The following is a 26074-nucleotide window of genomic DNA, read 5'->3' on the forward strand; positions in this document are numbered from 1 at the left end:
TGTGCCCGAAACCAAGGTACACGCCCTTGACCGGAATCGAACCTGGGACCCTTCAGTCCGAAGGCCGACATTGAGCCAAACCGGTTAGGGCGGCTGTAAACATATTTATAATGTCTTCTTATTTGAAAAATTAAACTAGTTTTTAGTTTATGTTGCTCCTTTCTTTCTATCTGCCTTTTCTCTAGGATTTTTTATTTTTGCTGGAGGAATGCTTTGTTTTGTACTCAGAGAATTGGCTTTTGGTTTTGTTGCTCTGGTCTTTACTTTTTTCCCACCTGTTTTAGCTTTTCTTTATGTAACATGTATTATTTTTAAAATGAGATATCTGACAGTTTAACAACCTTTAGATACATAAGAGGTTGGGACAAGCCTGATAGCTTTCAAGCTACATCCAGTTATAAGAGATGCATTTCTTTCGCAATGGAAATGGGTTTCTCCTTTAACATTTTAATCTGTTTACAACTACTTGTTTTCTTTCTTATGCTATTAATAATAATCATGATAATATTTGAAGTATTCTAAAAATATACAGTAAAGTGACCTCAAGAACATTAATTGTGTCTGGAAAAAATAAAATAGATTGCAATGAGATATTCCAAAAGCTATGTGTTTTTTGACCCAGTAATTAATGCTGACAGACAGCAACCCCATATTGCTCATTACTTATATATAAGGCAGTTTGCTAGATAGTATTTGTTTAAAACACAAATGGATAATCCTTAAACTTTGCACAAGTTTATCAATAGTAAGAGAATAATTTTTGTGATTGACAATAGCTTTGTCCTTTTTTTCTTGAATCGTATACCATCTTTTTAAAATGAATAGACACTTGCCCTAGCTGGTTTGACTTAGTAGATAGAGCATTGGTCCACTGACTGAAGGGTCCCGGGTTTAATTTGGGTCATGGGCATGTACCTGGGTTGCAGGCTCGATCCCAGGCCCTGGTCAGGGCATGTGCAGTAGGCAACCAATCAATGTATCTCTCTCACATTGATGTTTCTCTCTCTGTATCTCTTTTCTTCCCTTCCACTGTCTCTAAAAATCAATGGAAAAATATCCTTGGTGAGAATTAACAACAACAAAAAGTAAATAATAAAATTAATAGACTTTTTAGAGCAGTTTTATGTTTATAGAAACATTTAATAGAAATTATAGTGTTTCCATATACCCTCTTTTATTTCCTAAATTATTTTACTGGAAGCAACTGCTTTGAGCTTCATAGTATTACTTGTTTTAAAGTATTTTGTCACATCGTTTCATATTACTGTTTTCTGGAGGGAACTTGTGTTCCCTTATTGATTTTATCAACATCATTTTTAGTGTAAGATTTCTTCATAAGTTTTATAATTTTAAGTTGATTTCTGGCTTTTTTTCAACCAAATTGTTTCTTCTCCCTGTCTTAGATTCCCATGCAACCGTGGGCCCAAATATCATTCTTTTCAGCCCCTTCTCATGAACAGTGGAGCTCTATGTCCATACCCTGGTTTCCAACTAAGCCTAGCTGGAGCTTCACAATTGTAGGGAGCAGTTTCCATCTAGGTTACCACACAGGAGCCCAACACCTGGCCTTGCTGTCCAGAGCTGGAGCCCAGCTTGTCACTTTAATCTCAGTGCTTTGCCTGGTTTGCTTAATTTCTGGTCCAGGGACATATTTGTCTTTTTTGAAGTTTGAAGTGTCTGTTAGATTTTTTCTTTTTCTGTTTTACTAGAGGAAGTTTATTAAAGCATGAATTTTGTGCCATTTTTTCTTCTTCATCTTAATCTCTAATACTTGTTTTTTAAGAAGGCATCATCCCTTCCTATTTTAAGCATAAAAGGAAAGGGTTTTTCAAGGAAATTTTAAGATGTTTAAAGTAAAATATATTTTAGTGTTGTTTTTAAAACAAATAATTCTTATTATCCTTATAGGATTATCATATTTTTTGTTGTGATAAACTGTTTAAGGGTTTAGCTAAAACTTGAAAATAGTAAAATAAGTAAATTTAGTATATAGAATGTATATGCCAATTATACTTCACAATAGTGATCAATACACACTCAACTATTCTTTCTATTTAGGGTTAAAATTAAACTATTAAGTTTCTTCAAGGTAACGGAAAATTAACTATTTTCCATTATGTCTTTGGAATATTAACTACAGCCTTTGCAAGTATTTTGATGATTCTGGAAAAAACACCACCACCAAACCAGGAACTCATTATTACTTATATTATTGTTAAGCCTTATGTTTTGCTTTATTTTTGTACTTTTAATCCTGTCTTCAGTTTTATATGAGTAATAGTTCTCATAACTTAGTTCCTTATGCATTTTATACATCAGCTGATACCCAGAAAGAGTGATGTGTAATATAATATTTTTGAGGATTGAATTTCTGTATAGGAACTTCTGTGTAGGTAGAGTTTAGTATATTTCAAATCCCCCAAATAGAAAGATCCCATGATAAGTGCTGTATTTTTTTATTGTCTTTGCCAATAAGGAAAAAGCCTAAACATTACTGCTTGTATATTACCAGTCTACCATGAACTGTAATAAATAATTCTCATATAAATATTAAATGTGTAATGAGGAGCTATGGGTATTTCTTTATCTGGAATATGTTTATTTTCTTTTGATATACAAAGAAATTAGCTTATTTAGAATATAATATCTCATCCACTTGCTCCATTTGATAAATATTGCTATTTAGATGCTCAAGCAAATTTTTAATTTTTATTCATAGGCTGCTATTTTCCTAATTAGCTTAGTTCAAAATGATGTCTTCTAATGAGCACCCTTCACTTACTGCATCTCCATTCCTCTTAGTTTCAGTTAGATATTAGACTAAGGAATTTTCTCATTAATTCAAGTGACTTGATAGTTAAAACATTTACTTTTATTGCTATTATGAAATAAGAATTATTAATCTTATTATACTAAAATAATTTTTCATTTAGAAGATGTTTTATGTTAGAGTGATTCCCATGTGGTTAAATTGTGTTTGATAAATCAAGGCTTTTCCTTTGAAAAATAAGATTTGATAGAGGAAATGAAGTTTAAATTGTCTGATCATTGGCCTTTGTACTTTAGTTATTAGCTGATTTGTCTACATGATAAGATTTTTTTTGTTTATATAATTTCTGGTGTTTACTCTAAATGTGATAAATGTGTGAAAAACTTTTGTTCACTAAGTTAGTGATGCTTTATGTACTTAATAGACAAAATGTGAAAAAAATGGTAAATTAGAAACTGGCTTGTATTATTTAAAAATAAAATAAAATATTTTCTGATTAAGTAATATGTATTATTATAGAAAGACTAAAGGCCCGATGCACGAAGATTTGTGCAAGAATGGGCCTTCCTTACCCTGGCTGCTGGCACAGCCTTAACTCGGCTGGAGCCGCCGTTTAGCCTTTGCTCCAGCCCGGAGCCACCTTTCTGCCTTCGCACTGGAGCCTCCTTTCCGCCTTCCCATGCTGCCCAGAGGCCCGGAGTGGCTGGGGCGGTGTGGAACGCCTACGTCGTCGCCATGGCGACAACGCAAGCGCCCTGCCCCTGGCTGCTTGGCGCCTGTGTATGCAAATTAACCTGCCATCTTTGTTGGGTTAATTTGCATATTCGCTCCTGATTGGCTGGTGGGCATCGCGAAGGTACAGTCAATTTGCATCTTTCTCTTTTATTAGTGTAGATTTGAAAAATAAGGAAAAATGAAATAAGTATACAAGTTAGTAATATGCTTTCAGCATGTCTCTGAATAGGACTTGTTTCCATTTTTTATGGGTATGATAATATATGTAAAGAGCATAATTTAAAGAAATAAAAAAATAAAGACATAAATTGCCCAAACTTGGAAGTAGTCAAGATACCTTTCAATGGGGGGGGGGGGGAGAGGAATGAATAAACAAATGGTGGAATCCTACATAATAAAGAGGTAATATGCAAATGGTTGTTATGCCATGACGGTAATGACTGATCTGCAGGAGGGTGGGGCAGCGAGCTACAAGTGGGGAGAGCTACAGGAGGGTGGGGCAGCAAGCTATGAGCTGTGGAGAACTACAGGAGGGCAGGGCAGCGAGCTACTGTGTGGCGGAGAGCTATTAGCACATGGATTTGTGCGCAGAGCCACTAGTAACCATATAATGGAATATTATTCTGTGATAAAAGGAAATGAGGCATCAGGTTACTTAGAGGGAACGTAAGTGAATACTGCTAAGTGAAATAAGCCAATCTGAAAAGGCTTCATTACTTTATAAATCCAGCTGTATGGCATTCTGGAAAGGACAAAACCATGGAAACAGTAAAAAGATCATTGGTTGCCACGGGTTGGAAAGAAAGGAGAAAGGAATGAATTGGTAGAGCACAAGGGATTTTCAGGGCAGTGAATCTATTCTGTGTGATACTATAATGATGGATACATTCGATAGTCATACATTTGCCAAAATCTGTAGAATGTACAACACAAAGAGTGAACTTCAATATAAAATTACAGGCTTTAAAAATATCTAATTTGATAGAATGATATAACTAGACATAAATTATGCTATGTAAATATATTGTGTCTAGATCTCAGCAGAGCATTTTAGAGTAAAAACAAAACATCTAGAACAGTGTTGTCTTTTTACAATGATTGAAATATTGTTTGCTCTCCAACATGGCAGCCACTAGCCACATGTGGCTGTTGATCTCTAGAAATGTGGCTAATATAACAGGAACTGTACTTTCAACTTTGTATAATTATAATTACTGAGAACATAAATAGCTTCATGTAGCTAGTGGGTATAATGTTAAACAACAAAGTATCTGAATTGGACAAACAAGATAGAGAATCTTCCACTGGTGATTAATACAGTTAGATGGAGTTAATAGTTGATTGAAAAACGTGTCCCTAAGTATTGGTTTATTGCCATTCTGGGGCCAAGTCTTCATTTTTTTTTCCCTGCAATTTTTTAACTTTTGTCCTGTCCTCAGTGCTTTAATCAATAATTTGCATGAAGACATAGTCATTGAGCTGTGTTCAGGACAGATTCAACATTGATAATGTTTACTGACATGATGGATGCCAGAGTCTGGATTTAGAAAGCTCTTTAAAAACTGGAAGAAGAAACGGGAAGAAAGTGAATCTAATAAGGGATTCATTTGAAATTCTGGGCTCAAAATTTACACAAAGTACAGAGTATGGGAATTTTGGCTAACTTGGGATTCCTGTGGAACAAACATAAACCCAAATGTTTTTATTTATTTACACATTCAGTTTGAACCAACAGTATGATGTTGTTACCATTTATGCTATGTTCAGAAAAGTTTACCATCTAGTACAAAGTTGTTTTAGTCTCTGTCACCTGCTCTGATCAAATTATATTTAAAATATGTTTTGTTTGGGATGCCAATTTTTAAGAGGCTCCGTAAAAGGTTTTCTGAAGGAGCCTGGATGGAGAAGCATCTAGAAATCAAGTTATATGACTAATAAGGGATTTATGTGTGTTTATCTGGGGAAAAAGGAACTTGTGCGTGAAGTGTGGCTACTACTTTGCCTTATCTTCAGATATTTGAAAGGTTGTCTTGTAGGTCATTCTTTGTAACCCCAGTGTGCACAGTAGATTGATAGGTGAAAGCTATAGGGAGACTGTTTGGGCTCAATATAAGGAAGGTTGTTGTTTATTTTATAATTAACACTAGAGGCCTGGTGCATGAAAATTCGTGCACTTGGGGGGTCCCTCAGCCCAGCCTGTGCCCTCTTGCAGTCTGGGACTCCTTGGGGGATGTCCACCTGCTGGCTTAGATTCGCTCCCCAGCGGATAGGGCCTAGGCTGGCAGTCAGACATCCCTCTGGCAGCCTGAGAGCCCTCAGGGGATGTCCGACTGACCACTCTGGCCCACTTCCCGTGGGGAGCGGGCCTAAGCCGCAGTAGGACATCCTTAGTGCTGCCGAGGAAGTGGGAGAGGCTCCTGCCACCGACACTGCACTCGCAGCCATCAGCCCGGCTTGTGGCTGAGTGGAGCTCCCCCTGTGGGAGCGCACTGACCACCAGGGGCCAGCTCCTGTGTTAAGCATCTGCCCCCTGGTGGTCAGTGCGCATTATAGTGACCAGTCGTTCTCTGTCGTTCTGCCTTTAGGGTCAATTTGCATATTACCCTTTTATTATATAGGATTGTCTAGCAGTGGCATGAACTGCCTTATAAGATTTCCTGCTGGTCGAAGTATGTTGGATGTTCATTAGCCTGAAAAAATTTGTCAGTAATAGCAGTATTTATTAAGTACTTGTGAGACACTATAGTAATTTCTTTTAACAGACGAGATAGGTGAGGCTCAGATTGCTTAAGAAAGTTGCTCAGAGTCATATCATTAGGTATTGTTACTAAATTTAGTTCTTTTTGTCTCCAGCCCAAGTTTTCAACTGCCCTGTTATCCTGCCCTCCCATGGCAGTAATTATTGCTCTTATGAGAGCTTTGTTTAGGTGTTCTAGAAGGTCCCTTCCAAACTGAGCTTAGATGACCCCAATTGTAATTTCTAGGGAAGGTGTATGTGAAAGCTGACAATGAGGAAGATTATTAGGTCCTAGTACAGGACAGATTGAAGTGGAGACATAGTGATGATGGGCAGGAAGGTTAACTCGGAATCTGTGATCTAACCAATGAATAAAGTTTTAGATGGAGAAGTTCTTTCAAACCTATTGCTTCTTTTTACAGAGTGCCAGGATATATTTTATTTAATTTCACCGTTGAATCAAGAATAATTTACCAGCAGAAATTAGTGAGAATATATCCATGTACATATTATAATCATGAGCACACTTCCTTGGGAAAAAGTGCTGAAATAAATATGCATGTCACATATATTTTGTTAATATTTGTTACATGTGATAGTTGATTACTAGATACGTTTGTAGTGTTTTCTTTGAACCATTCTATCATGATTATTTTTAAATGATAAATCTTGGCAAAGATTTACTTAATATTTCTTCAGATCAACACAATGTAAAATATATGCTCTATATGTATAACACTTAATACCTTGCCTGGGAAATAATTATTTTCATGATAGCAGATTATTTTGTGTACTTCGCTTATTTCCTTTAGTATTCATTTATTTGATAATATTAAATACCTAAAGTTAATTTATTATATGCAAGCCATGGTGTCAAATACATTTTTTAGTTATCACAGCCCTACAAAGGATATGTATGTACTCTTATTTCCCCGGTACAAATGAGAAATGGAGTCTCAGAAAAGTCATCTAAAGTCCTAACGCCTAGTTAACAGGCTGACAATTTGAGCCCTGGCTGATTATTCTCCTTTCCTAAACTGCTATACTAGTATTCATAAGTTCATTAAATTATTAAATTCAGTTGACCGACAAGGGATAATATAAACTATGTAATGACTGGGTTGCTGACTTAGAATGCAGTTATACAGTAGTTTTGAAAATGAGCAGTGATGGTATCAGTGGATTATACATAGTATGTATTTCTTTAAATTCTATAAAGCAGCAGCAATTTTCAGAAACACCATTCACTTAATAACTTTCATAAAAATATATTAAATATAGATATTGATTATAAAACATGCCCAGATCAGAAAACTGTTAAATTGTAAAAAACTTCTATAAGAGAATGATACATTAAGCATTGGTCTCTTACTTAAAACTTTTAGTACTTAAAACTTTTTTATCCTACCCTCTAATCATTTGTGATAATGCATCCCTGATATAAATGTAGTTATTTAATTTTAAATTACGTAGATTACATTATAACTTCTAAAACATACATAGAAATGGCAAATTAAAAAGAATACTGTTTTGAAAAGAATGTTTAACTTTGTTAATGGTATTAAAATGTGATTGAATATACTTCCATATTTTTGAATCACACCTTGATGTTCTGAAGTTCAGTTTAATTCAGTACTTCATCTTTAGATTTTTGGAGAGCCATTGGAAGTTTGTTGACTTTCAATGAATTCTTTAAAATTGACTAGTTGGAAACAAAAATAGAACGGACAAAGCATTTATAAATGTTGAAATTTTATCTGCTTTAAAGCCTGTTTTAGTGATTACATATTATTTTATTCAACATTTTTTTACTAACCTGAGAAGTAGAATTAAAACAAGACATTAACATGACCAGAATTGTGTTTTCCTTTGAAATATTTTTCCTCTAAATATTTGAGTGAGCCCTAAATCCAAGTATGTTTTTTATTTATTTTGTGGTTTCACAAACCCCCAGCATATCTCTGTGTACCCCCCCACCCTTCAGTATAGCTTTATATTTCTTATTTAGGTCCATTATATCTTTTATAATACCATTTTCATAAGATTTATAGTATAATTTTTCCTTGTATATTATTTAAAGGTTTATGGTTATATTTAATATTGCATCCATTATAGCCTTTTTCCAATTGTAATAAAAAAATGACATAAGTTAGAATACAGTGGAAAGTGGGGGTTACTTTTGCTGAGAGATTAACAAACTACATTCATCCGTTAAATAAGAAACAAGGAAGTAATATCTTTAAAGTTAGTCTGCACATGTTCTGAAATATTTGGCATCTCAGAAACATATTCTGTTGGTTAACTTTTTGACTGTTTCCATTCATCATTTTAATTTGATGAAAAATTACTTTAATTATTTAATTTAATGAAAAAGGATTCATAATAACAATGAGAACTTTGAGAACCTTTGTCTGTTTAGGAAGTCTTAATAGATGATAATGACTTTAACATCTAACAGGAAAAGGATGTTACCTGTCTATTCCTATTGTGTCTCTTTTAAAATCTTAATATCCTTAATTTATAGCCAGGATAGTGATACATGCCTTTGTATTGTTTGAAAACTGCATTCTTTTTTCTTTCTTTAAAACTCTGTAGTTGATGTCTGTTTCTGTGCCCACAGTTACCTTTCCCTCCCCTTATTTTTTTTAATTTGATTGCATCTGGAATTGTGTCAGTGCATAGACCAGTGATCCAGACAGCTGTACCTTTACAGTCACTCTCGCTGCCAAATTAGTTTGTAGTGCAAATCTTGAACGAGAGCTGCACCTGCTCTCAATGTGGATAAAAATGGCAAATGTTAGGAAAAGCATAATTTTAGGATTGCTTTAAACCTGATGGCAGCTGATCTCAGAATTCTGCTGGGTATTCTTCATCTTGGAGTTATGGAAGTTCTGCTATTCAGAGCAAAAGAGCCTCTTTGTCCCTTTTGCTAGGTCTTAGGTGTGTTATTTTTGTATAAATAATGTGCTCTTTGTACTGTGATCTTAAAATTACGTTGTGGACTAAAATTTTTTAACCAGAATCTCTAGTTTATCATGTGTGAACATTTAATTTCAGATTAAATAACCTTCACTAGCAAAGAATGTGTATAAAGGTAACTCTACCAAAAGGAATTATTTTCTTATGGAAGAAATGGTCTCAGTTTAGGAATTAACACATTCTCTGAGAGTTGATAGGATATAAAGGACATTTCATGTTTTATGCAGAGAACATTTCCTACTGCAATTTGTTTGGAGTGTGTTTGGGGAAAAGTAGCAATGTAAATATGTATTGCAATTACCTTTTTCCGATTATCACCCTTAATATTAAGCACAGGGCTTGTGTCTAACAGAAATTCAAAACAGTTAAAATACTTATTGGGAAAATTATATTTAATCTTTATCTTTCAACACTAAGCGATCTTTTGTTACTTTTAGTATTTTAAGTAATCTGTTTCATAATTTAAAAAAAAAATAGCTTTATTGATATACAGGGTGAAGCAAAAGTAGGTGTACAGGAGTGAGTTCACAAAGCAGTTTATTCTTGAATTATTATTTATTAACTATTGTATTATTTTCCATTCAAACAGCTATAAACCTACATTTGCCCCATGCTGTATAATTCACTTAGCATATAATTTACCCATTTAAAGTACACAAATAAATGGTTTTTCGTATATTCACAGATAAGTGCAAACCTCACCAAAGTCAATTTTAGAGCATTTTTATCACCACAGAAAGAAATTCCAAACCTTTAGCTTCTATCCCTCCACCTCCGCCCCCCTCAACTCTAAACAACCACTAACTGCTTTCTGTTTTACATATTTCTCTATTCTTTTTATGGCCTAGTTCTCCCCCTCTCCCCTCCCACACACACATCCCAAGATCTGTGAGGCAGAGCTCTGCAGCTGAGGGAGGGGACAATGGAAAGCATCTCTCTGAGTGACAGCCTTGCTTTAGGAGCTGAGTACTTGATGGAAGTGGGGGAGCCTTCCTCTCCTTGTGTGGAATCATTGTTGTGAGAGCCAGGGTGAGAGTGATTGGGGCCCCAGTGTTTTCCATGATGCTTTGCCTGGAGGAAGAGCTGTTCCATCATTGGAGGCTAGATGGAAGAAGGATGGCCTTGTGTGTAGATAATGTCAGTAAAAAGAACAGCAAGAATAAACTATTTATTAAACATTTAATGTTTCATATATACTCAACATGAATTTCTTTTTTTTTTAATTTTTTAAAATATACTTTTATTGATTTCGGGGAGGGAGAGAGAGAGAGAAACATCAATGATGAGAGAGAATCATGGATAGGTTGCCTCCTGCACACCCCCTGATTGGGGGTCGAGCCCGCAACCCGGGTATGTGCCCTTGACTGGGATCGAACCTGGGACCCTTCATTCTGCAGGCCGACGCTCTATCCACTGAGCCAAACCGGCTAGGGCTAAATTTCTACTTTTTTTAAAAAATATATATTTTATTGATTTTTTTTTACAGAGAGGAAGGGAGAGGGATAGAGAGCTAGAAACATCGATGAGAGAGAAACATCGATCAGCTGCCTCCTGCACACCCCCCACTGGGGATGTGCCCGCAACCAAGGCACATGCCCCTGACCGGAATCGAACCTGGGACCCTTGAGTCTGCAGGCCGACGCTCTATCCACTGAGCCAAACCGGTTAGGGCTAAATTTCTACTTTTAATAGTGACTTTATTTGTGTGGAATCTCTGAGAACAGAATTTGGTAAAGATAAAATCTTCACATGCAAAATTAGAGTATAACATTTCTAGACAGGAGAAAAATAATATCCCAAACTGTACTTGAGTAAACCTGTAGGCTTTTTGCAACAGTTATTTCATAGAGTTTTGTAATTGAAAGTCTCTGAATCCTAAAATTCATTCTCTCACTCTGGAATCAACTTAATCTTTGGCAGCCACTCTGCATAGTTGGGGAGGATATGTATGGAGACTTTTTATGAAGTTAAATAAAGCATTTGCAGTACCGTGCTTTAGATTTTGGATTTAATACGCATTGAAAATCAATTATTAATAAAATAATTTAATAATCATTAAACACTGAAAATTTGGCATGTCATGATTAAAACATTCAGATTCTTTAACTTAAAAGATAACTGTTATGTAGTAAGTTGTAAGAAAAATGGTACTCTATTTGGGATAACTAGAACAGTATGTTAATAAAGCAAATTAATTTTAGAATTTCATTTGGTTATGTTAAGAAAAAACAAATGTAAAGATTTGATATTCTGTGATGTAGAGTTTTATAAGTAAGCCATAATTATTTTTAAAGATTGAGTCATGTTCTGTAACTATTGCTCCTTAACAATATGAAGTTACTTTTCTTTCCTAAGTTGTTTTGTAAAGCTTTTTTTTCTAAGTAGGACTCTGTGGAATTAGGGTATTAATAACTTTAAAAAGTTAATTTTGAGGTAACATGTTGTGATTTTCTCCCCCTTATAAGCTATTTGAACTGCTGGGACCTGATGGAATTGAACTTATTGAGAAGCTTCTTCAGAACAGAATTACAATTGTGGATAGATTTCTTAATTCTTCAAATGACTATAAGTTGCAGGCTCTTCAAGGTAAGAAAGAATTTGGTGGTGATTCTAATTTAAAGGAAAAAATGCATTAGTTAGCAAATCATTTTAATGTAATTATACTTTTAATATCCTTTGGTTTATTATATAATTTACTGTTAACATCTTTTAAAAGTATATTTTAGATATGGCAATGTATTAAACAAATATCAATGCCCTAAAAAAGGGTAGTGTGGCCAAGATTCTATTTTTGTTTATATATGGCATAGGTTTTCTTTTTAGCAGAAGATTTGAATAGACAAACATTTTTTAAAAACAAATACATATAACCATTAGTATGGGCCAAGTAATGTTATAATTTCTTCCCAACTATTTATTTTGAAAACTTTCAAACCTGTTTAAAGGTACAGGGAGTGTACAGTGAACATGCCCTTTATGTAGATTTACCAGTCGTTAACATTTTACTTTCCCTCCCCATCTTTGTCTTTCTCTCTTCTCATTATAATTTTCTATACACATGTATGAGCACACACACCCCTACATTTAAAATTTTTGCTGAACAGTGACTGGAAGTTGCAGACATCCTGAGTATTTAATATAAAATTTTAAGCATACATGCAAGGAAACAAGTCTCCTACTTAACTGCAATAATTACCACACTTAGAGAATTGAACGTTTATATTGCCATGTATTACATATACTAGAGGCCCGGTGCACGAAATTCGTGCACGGAGGGGGGGTGGTCCCTCAGCCCAGCCTGTACCCTCTCCAATCTGGGACCCCTCAAGGGATGTCCGACTGCCGGGATTGGGCCTAAACGGGCAGTCGGACATCCCTCTCATAATCCAGAACTGCTGGCTCCCAACTGCTTGCCTGCCTGCCTTCCTGATTGCCCCTAACTGCTTCTGCCTGCCAGCCTGATCACCCCCTAACCACTCTGCTGCCAGCCTGTTTGCCCCCAACTTCCCTCCTCTGCCGGCCTGGTCACCCCTAACTGCCCTCTCCTGCAGGGTTGATCACCTCCAACTGCCCTCCCTTGCAGGCCTTGTCCTTCTCAACTGTCCTCCCTTGCAGGCTGGGTGCTTCCCAACTGCCCTCTCCTGCTGGCCATCTTGTGGTGGCCATCTTGTGTCCACATGGGGGCAGGATCTTTGACCACATGGGGGCAGCTTTATTGTGTGTTGCAGTGATGATCAATCTGTATATTACTCTTTTATTAGATAGGATAGAGGCCTGGTACAGGGGTGGGGGCCAGCTGGTTTGCCCTGAAGGGTGTCCCGGATCAGGTGGGGGTTCCCTTGGGGCGTGGGGTGGCCTGAGCGAGGGGCCTGTGGTGGTTTGCAGGCCGGCCACGCCCCTTGGCAACCCAAGCAGAGGCCCTGGTATCTGGAATTTATTTTCCTTCTACAATTGAAACTTTGTAGCCTGGAGCGGAGCCAAGCCTGGGGCTCCCTCCGAGACCGGCAGCCATTTCTGTTGGGGCTATAATTGAAACTTTGTTGCCTTAAGTGGGTGGGCCCGGCCAGGGTGTGCAGAAAGCTTTGCTTCCCCTGATGCCAGCGGCAACACTGGCCTGCTCTCTCAAGCTCCATTCTGCCGCCATTTGTTTGAATTTGTTTACCTTCTATAATTGAAACTTTGTAGCTTGAGTGTAGGCTTAGGCCTGGCAAGGGCAGGCAGAAAGCTTGGCTTCCTCTGTTACCTAGGAAACCTTGCTCTCTGTGGCTGTAGCCATCTTGGTTTGGGTTAATTTGCATGCTCACTCTGATTGGATGGTGGGCGTGGCTTGTGGGCGTGTCGGAGGTATGGTCAATTTGCATATTTGTCTATTATTAGGTAGGATTGTTAAACCCCAGAGAGTTGTCTAGGGAGGCAAAACTATAAACATGTCTGACTTACTCTGGCACAACTGATGCCAAACTCAGGTTTTAAATGATAATCAGGAAAACATTTCTGCTCTATATCTGAAAGTTTCTTGACAGCCTTGTAAGCAGTTTGGAAATTTTAAAAAGTGTATGAGCGTTAAGAAATGAAAACACTCTTTTTCAAACTCATCAACATTTATCCTTCTTCTATATTATGCCACCTTTTCCTCACATTTCTGAGTATGGCACTAAAAGGAAATTATAAAAACAGCCTGGATTTACATCTAAAATTTCATATTGATTTCCTTTATCCCATACTTTGATTACTGATAGTTTCCTTGAGCAGCTTGGAGATTTGTAGAAACTTTGAAGAATTGGTATTAATTACTTTGTATTTCTATAGGTCTTTGGTTCTTTAAGTGTATTGAATACTTACAAACTGCCTTGGTTTAACAGGGCTCCCACCTAGTGCTTTATCCAACTCTGTAGTAAGCCAGCGGAGTTTAGGAACATTAAGAATAAGCATCTGCCAGAGGAAAAGGCATGAGTTTAAATATCTAGTTTTGTGATAAAAATTCTAAGAATTTGGTGTTCATTTTTGTCAGCCTGCTAGGTGTTATATAGAGATACTTATTGACTTCACCTTTTTAAAATTAATCCAACTTTTAATTTTTATTTTTCAACTAGTGGCCCGGTGCACAAAATTTGTGCACATGGTGGGGGTGGTGTCCCTCAGCCCGGCCTGCATCCTCTCCAATCTGGGACCTCTTGGGGGATGTCTGCCTGCCAGCTTAGGCCCACTCCCCGCAGGATCCTTAGGAGGTGGGAGAGGCTCCCGCTACCACTGCTGCGCTTGCCAGCCATGAGCCCGGCTTCTGGCTGAGCAGTGCTCCACCTGTGGGAGCTCACTAACCACTAAGGGGCAGCTCCCGCATTGAGCGTCTGCCCCTGGTGATCAGTGCGCGTCATAGCGACCAGTCACTCCACTGTTCAGTCGATTTGCATATTAGGGTTTTATATAGGATTATGTTCAATCTCACAGGACACATATTCTGTACATTCTGATTGTGGCTTTCTATTGCTCTTTTTAAGGTAGACATATTTTCTTCTTTTAATTTCCTTATTTACTAGTATAAAATCACAAGTGTGTATACTAGGATTTTGTTACTATCACATTTGTTTAAAATATTAATAACATTAATGTAGCATTAGTATGTCACCAAAAGTATTCAGTTTCACACACAACATCTTTGACATTCATTTTTAATAAGTGGATGGCATTAGTTGTGTTTTTAAAATTCTGCTTAATATCTGATTTGTGACTTTGCAATTTAATTTTCTTTTAGTTCAGAGTACATGTGGAAACTGAGAATGCTGCATTCTTTTATTTTTTTAAATATATTTTATTAATTTTTTACAGAGAGAAAGGGAGAGGGATAGAGAATTAGAAACATTGATGAGAGAGAAACATCGATCAGCTGCCTCCTGCACACTCCCTACTGGGGTCCTTAGGAGGTGGGAGAGGCTCCTGCTACCACTGCTGCGCTTGCCAGCCATGAGCCTGGCTTCTGGCTGAGCAATGCTCCACCTGTACATGCCCTTGACCAGAATCGAACCTGGGACCCTTGAGTCCGCAGGCCAATGCTCTATCCACTGAGCCAAACTAGTTAGGGCTGCATTCGTTTTCTATCACTGAAAGTTAGTAGGTTATAAATTCAATCATTAGAATAGGTTTATGAGACTTACTTAGAAAGTAAGATATGTAAGATGTAGGTACTTTTTTTTAGAACTGTAAAATGTAGTAGTCCTAATGTATTTAGATGAGATTATATCTTATTTTATAATTTTGAGATGTAATGAATCTTTATTTCTCACTTTCCTTTTTTGAGACTTATAAAAAGCCATTATACATAGAGTTGTTTTTTCATGTGATTGAGAGTTAAAATGACTTATTCAAAATCATGTAATGAGGTAGTGACAAATGTCTGAGAATAGTGAAGATTTGACTTAAGATGAATTTAGAAAGCTGATTTTCCCATTTTAATGCTATGCTTAATGCCTTCCTTGTTCTGTATTAGATCTTGGAATTTGATAAAATACCTTGCACTATGGTGCTCCTTCAGAGTATGAACCAAGTCTCATTCTTCATTGTCTTCATAGCCTACTAGCAGTGCCAGGAACCTAGTAGGTCCTCAATACAATAATGTGTATTGATGTGAATTGCTTTCAGCAACATTCCTGTTAATTTTTTTAGGGCTGCAGTGAGCCAAGATACTACTACTTGGAAAGATTTAATTAAGCACAGAAGGTAATCCTGTGGAAGAAAAACTTTCCTGAGTTGACCAAACCACAGTTTTAAATTGTAACTTGTAAACACTGAGCTTTGATTGACCTGGTTCCTTTTAGTGGTTCTGGCTTTCTTCCATTATATTTTTTTAAACTTGTATTTCTATGAAAAAGTGGACCATCCTTTATTTTTTAATTTTTTAAATCTTTATTGTTCAGATTATTACAAATGTTCCTCTCCCCCACCCCCACCCCCAATAGCTCCCCTCCACCTGGTTCACACCCCACCCCAGGCCTTCGCTCCTCTACTGTCCGCCATAGGTGTAAGATCTTTGTCCAATCTCTTCCCACACCCCCCACACCCCCTTCCCCCTCGAGAATTGTCAGTCTGCTCCCTTTCCATGCTCCTGATTCTATTACATTCAGCAGTTTATTCTGTTCATCACATTTTTTATTCACTTGATTTTTAGATTCTTTTGTTGATAGATATGTATTTGTTGTCACTTTGTTGTTCATAGTTTTTAATCTTTACCTTTTTCTTCTTCTTCCTCTTCTTAAAGAATACCTTTCAGCATTTTATATAATACTGGTTTGGTGGTGATGAACTCCTTTAGCTTTTTCTTGTCCGTGAAGCTCTTTATCTGACCTTTAATTCTAAATGATAGCTTTGCTGGGTAGAGTAATCTTGATTGTAGGTTCTTGCTATTCATCACTTTGAATATTTCTTGCCATTCTTTTCAGGCCAGCAGGCAAGTTCTGTTTAGAAATCAGCTGACAGTTGTATGGGTGCTCCCTTGTAGGTAACTAACTGTTTTTCACTTGCTGCTTGTAAGATTCTCTCTTTGTCTTTTGCCCTTGGCATTTTAATTATGATGTGTCTTGGTGTGGTCCTCTTTGGATTCCTCTTGTTTGGGGTTCTCTGCGCTTCCTGGACTTGTAAGTCTATTTCTTTCACCAGGTAGGGGAAGTTGTTGTCATTATTTCTTCAAATAGGTTTTCAATATCTTGCTCTCTCTCTTCTTCTAGCACCCCCATAATTCAGATGTTGGTACGCTTGAAGTTGTCCCAGAGTCTCCTTACACTCTCTTCATATTTTGGATTCTTTTTCCTTTTTGCACTTGCGGTTGGGTGTTTTTTGCTTCCCCATATGTCAAATATTTGACTTGATTCTTGGAATCTTCTAGTCCACTGTTGAATCTCTGTATATTATTTTTTCTTTCAGTCAGTGTATGCTTAATTTCTGACTGGTCCTTTTCCATTTTTTTGGCATTCTCATTTAGATCCTTAAAGGTCTCACTAAGTTCCTCAGAGGTTTCTAGAAGATTCTTGAGTAACCTTATAACCGTGGTTTTGAACTGTATATCCAGTATTTTGCTTTCTTCCATTTCTTTCATTTGTGACATGTTTCTTTGTCTCTGCATTTTGGCTGCTTCCCTGTGTTTGTTTCTATGTATTGGGTAGCTGCTAAGTCTCCTTGAGTTGATAGAGTGGCCTTGTGTGGTAGGTATCTTATAGGGCCCAGTGGCTCAGCCTCCCCAATCAACTGAGGTGGACACTCTTGGTGCACCCCTTTGTGGGCTGTGTGCACAGTCTTGTTGTAGTTAAGCCTTGATTGCTGTTGGTAACACTGGGAGAAATTGATCTCCAAGCCAATTGGCTGTGATGACCAGCTGTGTCTACACTGGAAGATCTGTTGTGCAGGAGACACCCTTATGGGGCAGGACTTGCTTCAGTGGGGCTTTGGTGCTCACTGAGTCTCCCCCTTGAGTGTGTCACTTATGGATGTGAAGGTTGTAATCTGGTATTTTCTCACACTGACCATTGGGTACACTGGCTCTTGGATAGCCAGGGAGGTGCAAAGTCAGTCACTACCTGGGGCCACCCAGCAGGAGCTACAGGGAGATCTGCAGATTCCTCCTCTTTGTATGGGGTTTGGAAGTGCCCAGATGAGGCCCAGCTGTGAAGCAAGGTAGGCTGGTGCTGGTGCTGAGTTTTGGGCCTTTTATTGATAGCTTTGGGGCTCCCTGACCCTCTGCTGGCCTTTTGGCAGGTTTTTTTAGGCTGAGAAAGGACAGGCCATTCATATGCAAAAGCCGCTGTGCACAGCTTGGGTGGGGTTGTAAATTGGGTGAGGCGAGGTCTTGGAATCACCAGGGCGGAGCAAACAGCAATGGCTGACAGTCAGCCGTGCTCCAGAGAGGTCCCAGTGCAGGAACAATGACTGCTGTGAGCACCTCTGTCTGAAGGAAAGCCACCCTCGCGTTCCTGCCCTGATGCCAGACAGTCCAGTTTCTCCCCCTATGTGTCTGGGTTCCCCAGAGTCTCGCCCGGAACTGGAGTTCAGAGCAAATGGGAGCTTGTATCTCCCTCCCAATTAAAAAAGCAGCGCATTGAGGTGCCAGCCTGTTCCGCACCCCCGCACCTCCTACCAGTCTCAATGTGCTTTCTTCTTTACCTCTCTAGTTGTAGTACTTCCACTCAGCCACCTTTCCCGTGATAGTTGTTCTTTTAGTAGTAATTTTGATGTGGTTGTGAGAGGCAGCTGCCATCTTGGTTCTCCTCCCATCCTCTTTTTTTATTTACCTTGCTTATCTTCTAACTATATCCTAAGCTAATATTAACAAATTTTCTTTCATGGATAAATAAGTAGTAACATATGAATAACTTAACACAGTAAGGCCTATTACATTGGGAAGACATATCTGATGTGTAAAGAATATCTTTATTTGATTACTAGAGGCCTAGTGCACGAATTCGTGCATGGGTGGGGTCCCTCAGCCTGGCCAGCTATTGGGTCGATCAGGGCCGTCTCGTGGGAGGTTGGCCGGCTGGGAAGAGGGACCACGGGAGGTTGGCTGTGGGAGCGCACTGATGACCAGAGGCCAGCTTCTGTGTTGAGTGTCTGCTTCCTGGTGGTCAGTGTGTGTCAGAGCTACTGGCCAGTCATCTGGTCATAACAGTCGCTTAGGCTTTTATATATATAGATTATGCTAACAGGAAATGATAATTAGTTTGATAATTATTATGTTTATTGAAATTATATGCATAGAACTTATTTCAGAATTATAAAATTGAATTTTTAGGTTCTGATGTTACATGTAAGAATTTATAACATTAAACTGTTTAGTCTATAGGAAGAAAATATCTGCTGATTTTTCTTAAGCTACTATGTAATATCATTTAGATGTTGTGATTTTTAAAAACTCTCCTTAAAACATACAAATGAATGTGCCAGTTTTTAAAAAAATGAATTGTTAGAATTTGTGCATTTTTAGGTTTTGGTGAGGAGGAAAATGGTGTTAAATAAAGTTAAATTTGCCAAATATGATGTTTTAAATTTGCTTTGTAGACAATTGCAAGAAAATTTTAGGAGAAAATGCTAAACCCAGTTATGGATGTCAAGTTACTATTCAGTCTGAACAAGAAAAGCAGTTAATGAAACAGTATCGCCGAGAAGAAAAAAGATATTGGAGACGAGAAAAAAAGGCTGGAGAAGATGGTGAAATTTCTGGAGAAGGACTTATATGCTTCGATCCTAAGGAATTGCGGATACATAGGTAATAAAAGCCAGCATCTGAAAAAAAATGCTTGTGTTGTAATTGCTACTTTTATATATCATTATCATTTTTTAGTTTAGTTTCAAATTTATATTATTATTCTAGTCACGTTTTCTTACAAGAATAGAATTTTGTAATATGAAAAATAATTCTATGGGATAAGGAAGCAGTGATCTGCTTAATTAGAATATTCTTGTTGCTTCTAGATAGGTGAGAAATTTAGCTTATAGAAGTACACTATTTTTAGGCGCTGGGCACACACCACTAGGTTAATATTTATGAAGCCTACACAATTTTTTTTAGTTATTTCTTTTCCTAGCTTAATGAATACTTTTTACCTATTATTACTTAGAAGTAGAAAGGAGAAAAATTAAATGAAGGCATTATTATACTTGCTCTTTAAATATTGAAACCCATTTTTAATTTATAAACATCTCGGGATTGTGACAAACAAAATTATAAATACGATGTTACCTAAAAATGTGTTGACTCCTGTGTGATTTCACAGAAAATTTCAGGATTGCTAATATCTTCCTTTGTATAGTTTTATTTCTTCTCTTTTATAATGAAAGGCTACCTAAAATAGTTATTATAGTGATCTTGATTTAATACTGTATGCTTTTTGTTGCAAGATAAAAATTTCAGATTTAGCCTATTGTTTTTGTATTTAAAGGGAGCAGGCACTTATGAATGCTAGAAATGTTCCAATTCTGAGCAGGCAGAGGGACATGGACTTTGAAAAAATACGTTATCCCCATGTTTATGATTCCCAGGCTGAAGCCATGAAAACATCAGCATTCATTGCTGGTGCAAAGGTATGTCACTGCTGTTTAACCACTTTGAGATAATATGTCTATTGTGAGGAAATGACACATAGATTTTCCCTGTTTCCTTTGTTACTCTAGTACTGGTGGACTATACTATGCTAAATTATATTTAAAAATACTGTGGAAAATGAAATAATGCAGTGTATGTAAAGTTCTTCACACATAGTAGATATTTAAAAAATATCTGTTCTCTCTTTCATTATATGCAACTTGTTGTGTTTTTTTTTAATTTTAGCAAATGCATTGCTTTTTGATTAAACTTTATACTATATATTGGATATTTTTCCTACCTTTGTGAGTACAGTGGTCTTCTAGAATACCATCTAATTAATGTATACTTTAAGATTCATCAACATAAAATGGTTCATATGTTATATGAGATACCTAATACATGAATGCTTTGTGTGTATATGTTTTTTTGTTTGTTTGTTTATTTAGGCTTCCTTTCCTTTAAAGTAGCTAAATTTATTTTTTAGTGCTGTGTGGTAAAACCAGTAGTGTTCTCTCTCTAAAGAATATTTATGATAGAGCATTTATTTTTATTATTGAATTTTAATTTTTGGTGTTTATAGATGATTTTGCCAGAAGGAATCCAAAGAGAGAATAACAAGATGTATGAAGAAGTAAAGATTCCCCACAGTGAACCAATGCCAGTTGGCTTTGAGGAAAAACCAGTTTATATCCAAGACTTAGATGAGGTGAGATGATCATTTTATAGAGTTGATATTTTTTATGCTTGGTATGTTTATGAATGGATTTGAATTGGAAAAATTCACAATGAAGAGACATAGGCAGTTGGTTACTAATGATGTCTAGTAGGAGAATTTAAATTTTAAAAACGGCATATGTATATACATTCCTTTATACATTAAACATTTATATACATTTCTGTGTACATATTTCTATACTTCATGTTTATTTTGGTTCTTTCAACTAATATTTGGTTCAAGCTATATAAATTGACTTAATTAAAATGATTTAAAGATTTTATGTATTATATTGACATATCAAATGGTCAATCTATAATAAAATGTAATAATTTTTATGGAAGGGGGGACTCTTATTTATTTCCCCTCAGGTTGTAAATTTTAAATAATTTCAGACCTATGGAAAAGTTGTGTGAATAGAATTCTCCACATACCCTTTTTGTCTGTCTTAATTTACCAGTTGTTAAAATTTTGCCATTTTTTATTTATTTCAAAATAAAACATTTCTTAATTTAGTTCAAAGTGTATATATTATTTAATCTTTTCTATTACCAAAGTGAAGTTGCTTTGTTTTTGTATATGAATAGTTATTCAGAAATACCATATCCTATAGGCAAGCAAAAAGAGCAGCAAAAAGTATGACAGCCAGCCAAAATTGACTCCATTCTATATATATGTGGGTGTGTGTATTTTGTTTTTAAAAAATTGAATTACATAATATACATTTTTGTGTGTTTGTATATATCTTCACATATATCTTTCTATGTCAATAGACATAAATATTTAGCATTATATGTACTCACCATAAAGTATTTCATTTTATGCCATTATTACAATTCTTTATTATTACAATTTTAAGTTCTTTTCTAAAATAAATTTTTATAGTAGACCAAAATTGTAATTAAACTTTTATTAGTGGGTTTCATTCTGTGAATTAGAATTACATGTATAACATTTCAAAATCCAAATGTTTTGGCCTATATTTAGTCATAATTTCTTGGGAGGGCCAAGATATCTATATTTTGAAGATTGTATTGACACTCTGTAGGTGATTTTGAAATGCAGCCAGGGCTGAGAGCCTATGGAATTAATAATTATATACATAATTTTTTTAAACCTTACCAGTTCTTATAAGCATTATCATTAAGATTTATTTCATTTTATATACTCTCAGTACTATACTTTTTTATGTAAAAGCATTGGCATTCATTGTCTATATAATGAATTAATCAGGCTTCTTACTTTTCTTTCATACTTATTTCTAAGTAAGTATTCATTCATGTTTATTTCTGTAAAGGGCAGATAGTAATTATTTTAGGCTTTGTAGACCACATAGGGTCTCTGTTTCATAGTCAGTATTTTCTTCCTTTTTATTAAAATACTAGAGGCCCGGTGCATAAAATTTGTGCACGGGGGCGGGGGAGGTGTCCCTCAGCCTGGCCTGTACCCTCTCCAATCCGGGACCCCTCAGGGGATGTCCGACTGCCTTTGCAATCCGGGACTGCTGGCTCCTAACCGCTTGCCTGCCTGTCTGATCGCCCCTAACCACCTCTGCCTGCCTGATTGCCACTAACCACCTCTGCCTGCCTGCCTGATCACCTCTAACTGCTCCCCTACCTGCCTGACCACACCTAACTGCTTCCCTGCTGGCCTGATCGCCCCTAACTGCCTCTGCCTCGTCCCACACACGGGACCCAGGATTCCCTCCTCCGGCTGGTCGCAGGCACCTGTGACCCAAATGTTTCCCTCCCTGTGGCCAGCCACAGGCACCTAGGACCTGGGCCAGCTTTGCCCGGGCTGGCCGCAGCCTTGGGACCATGGGCAGGCGGCTTCGCCTGGGCTGCAGCTGCAGGTGTCCAGGACCATGGGGCAGGCAGCTTGTTCCTCTCCTGGGCCGCAGGCGCAGCCGCTGGCACCCGGGACCACGGGGCGGGCGGCTTGTCCCTCTCCCGGGCCGCAGCCTGGCTGGTCCCCATTCCTCTCTCGTGAGCTCATTTGTGTCTGGCTGGTCCCCATTCCTCTCTCGCAAGCTCTTATGTGCCTGGCTGGTCCCCATTCCTCTCTCCCCAGTGTTGAGTGTCTGAGCAGTTATGGTGTGATGATGTGAGGGCGTGACATCCATTTGCATATTAACTCTTTATTATATATGATCTTTTCAAAATATAGTAGCCATTCTTAGTTTATAGGCCATAAAAAATTAAAATATATATGGGCCTTTGGCCAGATTTTGCCCTGTGGCCATAGTTGCTGTTCCTTGCTCTATCTTCTTAAATAGTCTGTCATTTGTGGTATTTCTGGATTGATTTTAATTGATAAATATTTCTTATTTTACTTCTGTACCCCAAGTATGAGAAACTTGTTCTCAAACATTGGCCTCCTCTGAAACCCTCAGCTGAGTTCCTCTCCAGCAGTCGTTGTCTGGGTCCTTATCTTACCCTTTTGAGTAGTGGGTGTAGTATATTTCGAACCCTTCCAAGTGAGCTTCAGATCTCATCTGGGAAAATAAGTAGTATATTCTAATTTTTTTTTATATATATTTTATTGATTTTTTACAGAGAGGAAGAGAGAGGGATAGAGAGTTAGAAACATCGATGAGAGAGAAACATCGATCAGCTGCCTCTTGCACACCCCCTACTGGGGATGTGCCCGCAACCAAGGTACATGCCCTTGACCGGAATCGAACCTGGGACCCTTGAGTCCGCAGGCTGACGCTCTATCCACTGAGCCAAACCGGTTTCGGCAGTATATTCTAATTTAAGGTAGCAACTTATAACTCCAGTTTACTGCTTATTTCCTCAATAAAAATAATTTTCAGATTATTTTATGAGTTAAGGACATCAAATTGTGTTTTAAAATATAAATTTTTTAAATGTACCAATTTAAGTAGGTATTTCTAAGTTTTTGTTCTTCAGGAAAGCAATACCATGTATGTTGTTAAGCATTGGAATATTGGAATACACACACATACAAATTTGTCTATTGAACTGACTGTTCTAAATAAGTCATTAATACTTTCATTTATATAATATGTTTTTACTATGCTATTTATATTAAATGAAATCTTGACTTGATCTCATAATAAATTATTCAAATACGGTTAGGTTAAATGCAAGTGGATCAATTCCCTTGAGGGTTCTGATAGTGAAATTTTCTTGTTTAAGGAGATGTACATTTAAAATGACATTCTTGCTTTATTTAACTAGTTTTGGAAAGTTTAAAGTTATGTACTATAAAAATGTAAATTAAAAAATTACCTATAATATAATATCTGTAACATTTTGTGAGCTTGACCACATTAAGTTCAAACATTTTACTCTCTTTAAAAGATTTCAGGCAAGCTGGTGGAAATAATTTAAAGGTTAAAGTCAGAGCTGAAACCAGTTATTGCCATAAATATCAGCCAAGAAACTGAAAATGACATTTTCTATGTGGGAGTCAACAGAATTTGACAGAGACTCTTTGGCTTCTGTTTTATTGCCATGATTAGAAGTGCAGCTGTTTTTTATAAGGCAGGCCCCACAAGTTGGGCCAAGTAGACTGCAGTGCCAAAGAAATAAGCTACAACACTTATAGTGACATCCTGGAGGGATACCCATAGTGCACGTCAGTATGAGTTCATCCCCCTTATGAAAATAATATATTAAGTTCATAGAAAGTACCGGATTGTTAGCTTTTCACTTCTGCTTTAAGCCTCTGAAGTTTGTATACATAATTATAATACTGGTTTTGTGAAACCAGCCCTCACTTATTATGGTGTTTCTGTCTAAAGCAAACCAAACCTAGCCCAATTTGCTCCAACCATGTCTTTTACTGTCTTCTTGTGACTGTGAATGTGACTGTTGGCATAGCAGCTTGATGAAGGTGTTCCAGAGTGACATCTGACATATTGAATTATTATTAAGAGTGTGCTGGTAGAAACATGTGTGCAATTTTGTTGGTTTATCATTGGAGTTTATTATGACTGTGTAGCCAAAGTTTTGTCTTTAATTCCCCTCACAAGACTTCTTTAGTTTTCCTTAGCATTCAAGCCTTAACTCATACCTGGGAAATTAGTGTCCTCTTGACTCACATTATGCGTTAAGTTCTCATAAAATGTGATATTGCTATTGCTTGTTTTTCTCTTCTTGTGTTTTTCTCTTCAAGGACAGGCAGTAATAGCTTTTTATTTATCATTTTGTCATCAGGGAGGGAGTATAGAAGGGCCAACTATTTATTTAGTTGGGGTTTTGTTGTCATTATGCTTCTTGGGTGGAATGTTTTCAGTATGAGAGAATTTTCAAGAATTGACATTTGTGGGCATGTTAAGTATTTTTGGTTACACTTTTAAATGGTGTAAATGCATTCCATTAAATAATATGACTTATGAATTATGCATTGTGATTTCTTATTGCTTTTTTGTAAGTAATAAAATATGGCTCGATTTCATTTTACAAAATAACTAACTCATTTTATTTTCACAAAATCTTACAATCTCACTTCTTTCAAAGATTTAATAGTAGATTATTCTCTTGAGGTCTTTTGTTGCTAAAACGTAATTTCCTCCACCCAGATTGATTCAAAATGAATTATTGTCATGAAACATTAAAGCACATGAATCTTCAGTAAAGAGAAATCAACAGTGGCCATGCACTTCTTGTCTCTTAATTAACAGAATGCATTAATTTCTCAGTGCATTTTCAAGTGGGAGTTCACATTGGAAATTTGGTGTTTGGTAAAGATGTAGGACTCTTTTTATGACATAATGAAAAACAAGATGAATCAGGTATTTGGAGTTTACATTAAAACATTAGATATTTATATCTATAAAGCAATAAATCATTGTTGTTTTTAAAACATTCGGACAATATTGCATTATAGATCCCCTTTTGTTTATTCCTAAGATAAATTTTTTTATCTAAACAGAAAAGTATTTTATAGAGCTGATTATAAAGTCCATTCACTACAAAAATGTAGTATCTAAAATGTAATAGAAAGTGAAAGTTTCTTTGTAATACCAGCTGCAATGGAACAGTTTGATATATGTATCTTTTTATATCTTTTTGTATTAACAAACTATATTTAATTAGTTAT

At 36.7% G+C, this 26074-nt stretch overlaps 1 protein-coding gene across 2 annotated transcripts in view; it reads left to right on the forward strand.

Moving 5' to 3' along the window:
* The window catches only part of ASCC3 (activating signal cointegrator 1 complex subunit 3), a 253509-nt gene that overhangs the window by 29951 nt on the left and 197484 nt on the right, over nt 1-26074 (forward strand). For both annotated transcript variants that reach the window (XM_079780725.1, XM_079780724.1), the window contains exons 5-8: nt 11687-11807; nt 19263-19470; nt 20144-20285; nt 20870-20995. In XM_079780725.1, coding sequence (XP_079636851.1) covers nt 11687-11807; nt 19263-19470; nt 20144-20285; nt 20870-20995 — 597 coding nt within the window. The remainder of the gene's footprint in view (nt 1-11686; nt 11808-19262; nt 19471-20143; nt 20286-20869; nt 20996-26074) is intronic.

The sequence above is a fragment of the Cnephaeus nilssonii genome (genome assembly GCF_951640355.1).
Source record: "Cnephaeus nilssonii genome assembly, chromosome: 9".
NCBI lineage: Eukaryota > Metazoa > Chordata > Mammalia > Chiroptera > Vespertilionidae > Cnephaeus > Cnephaeus nilssonii.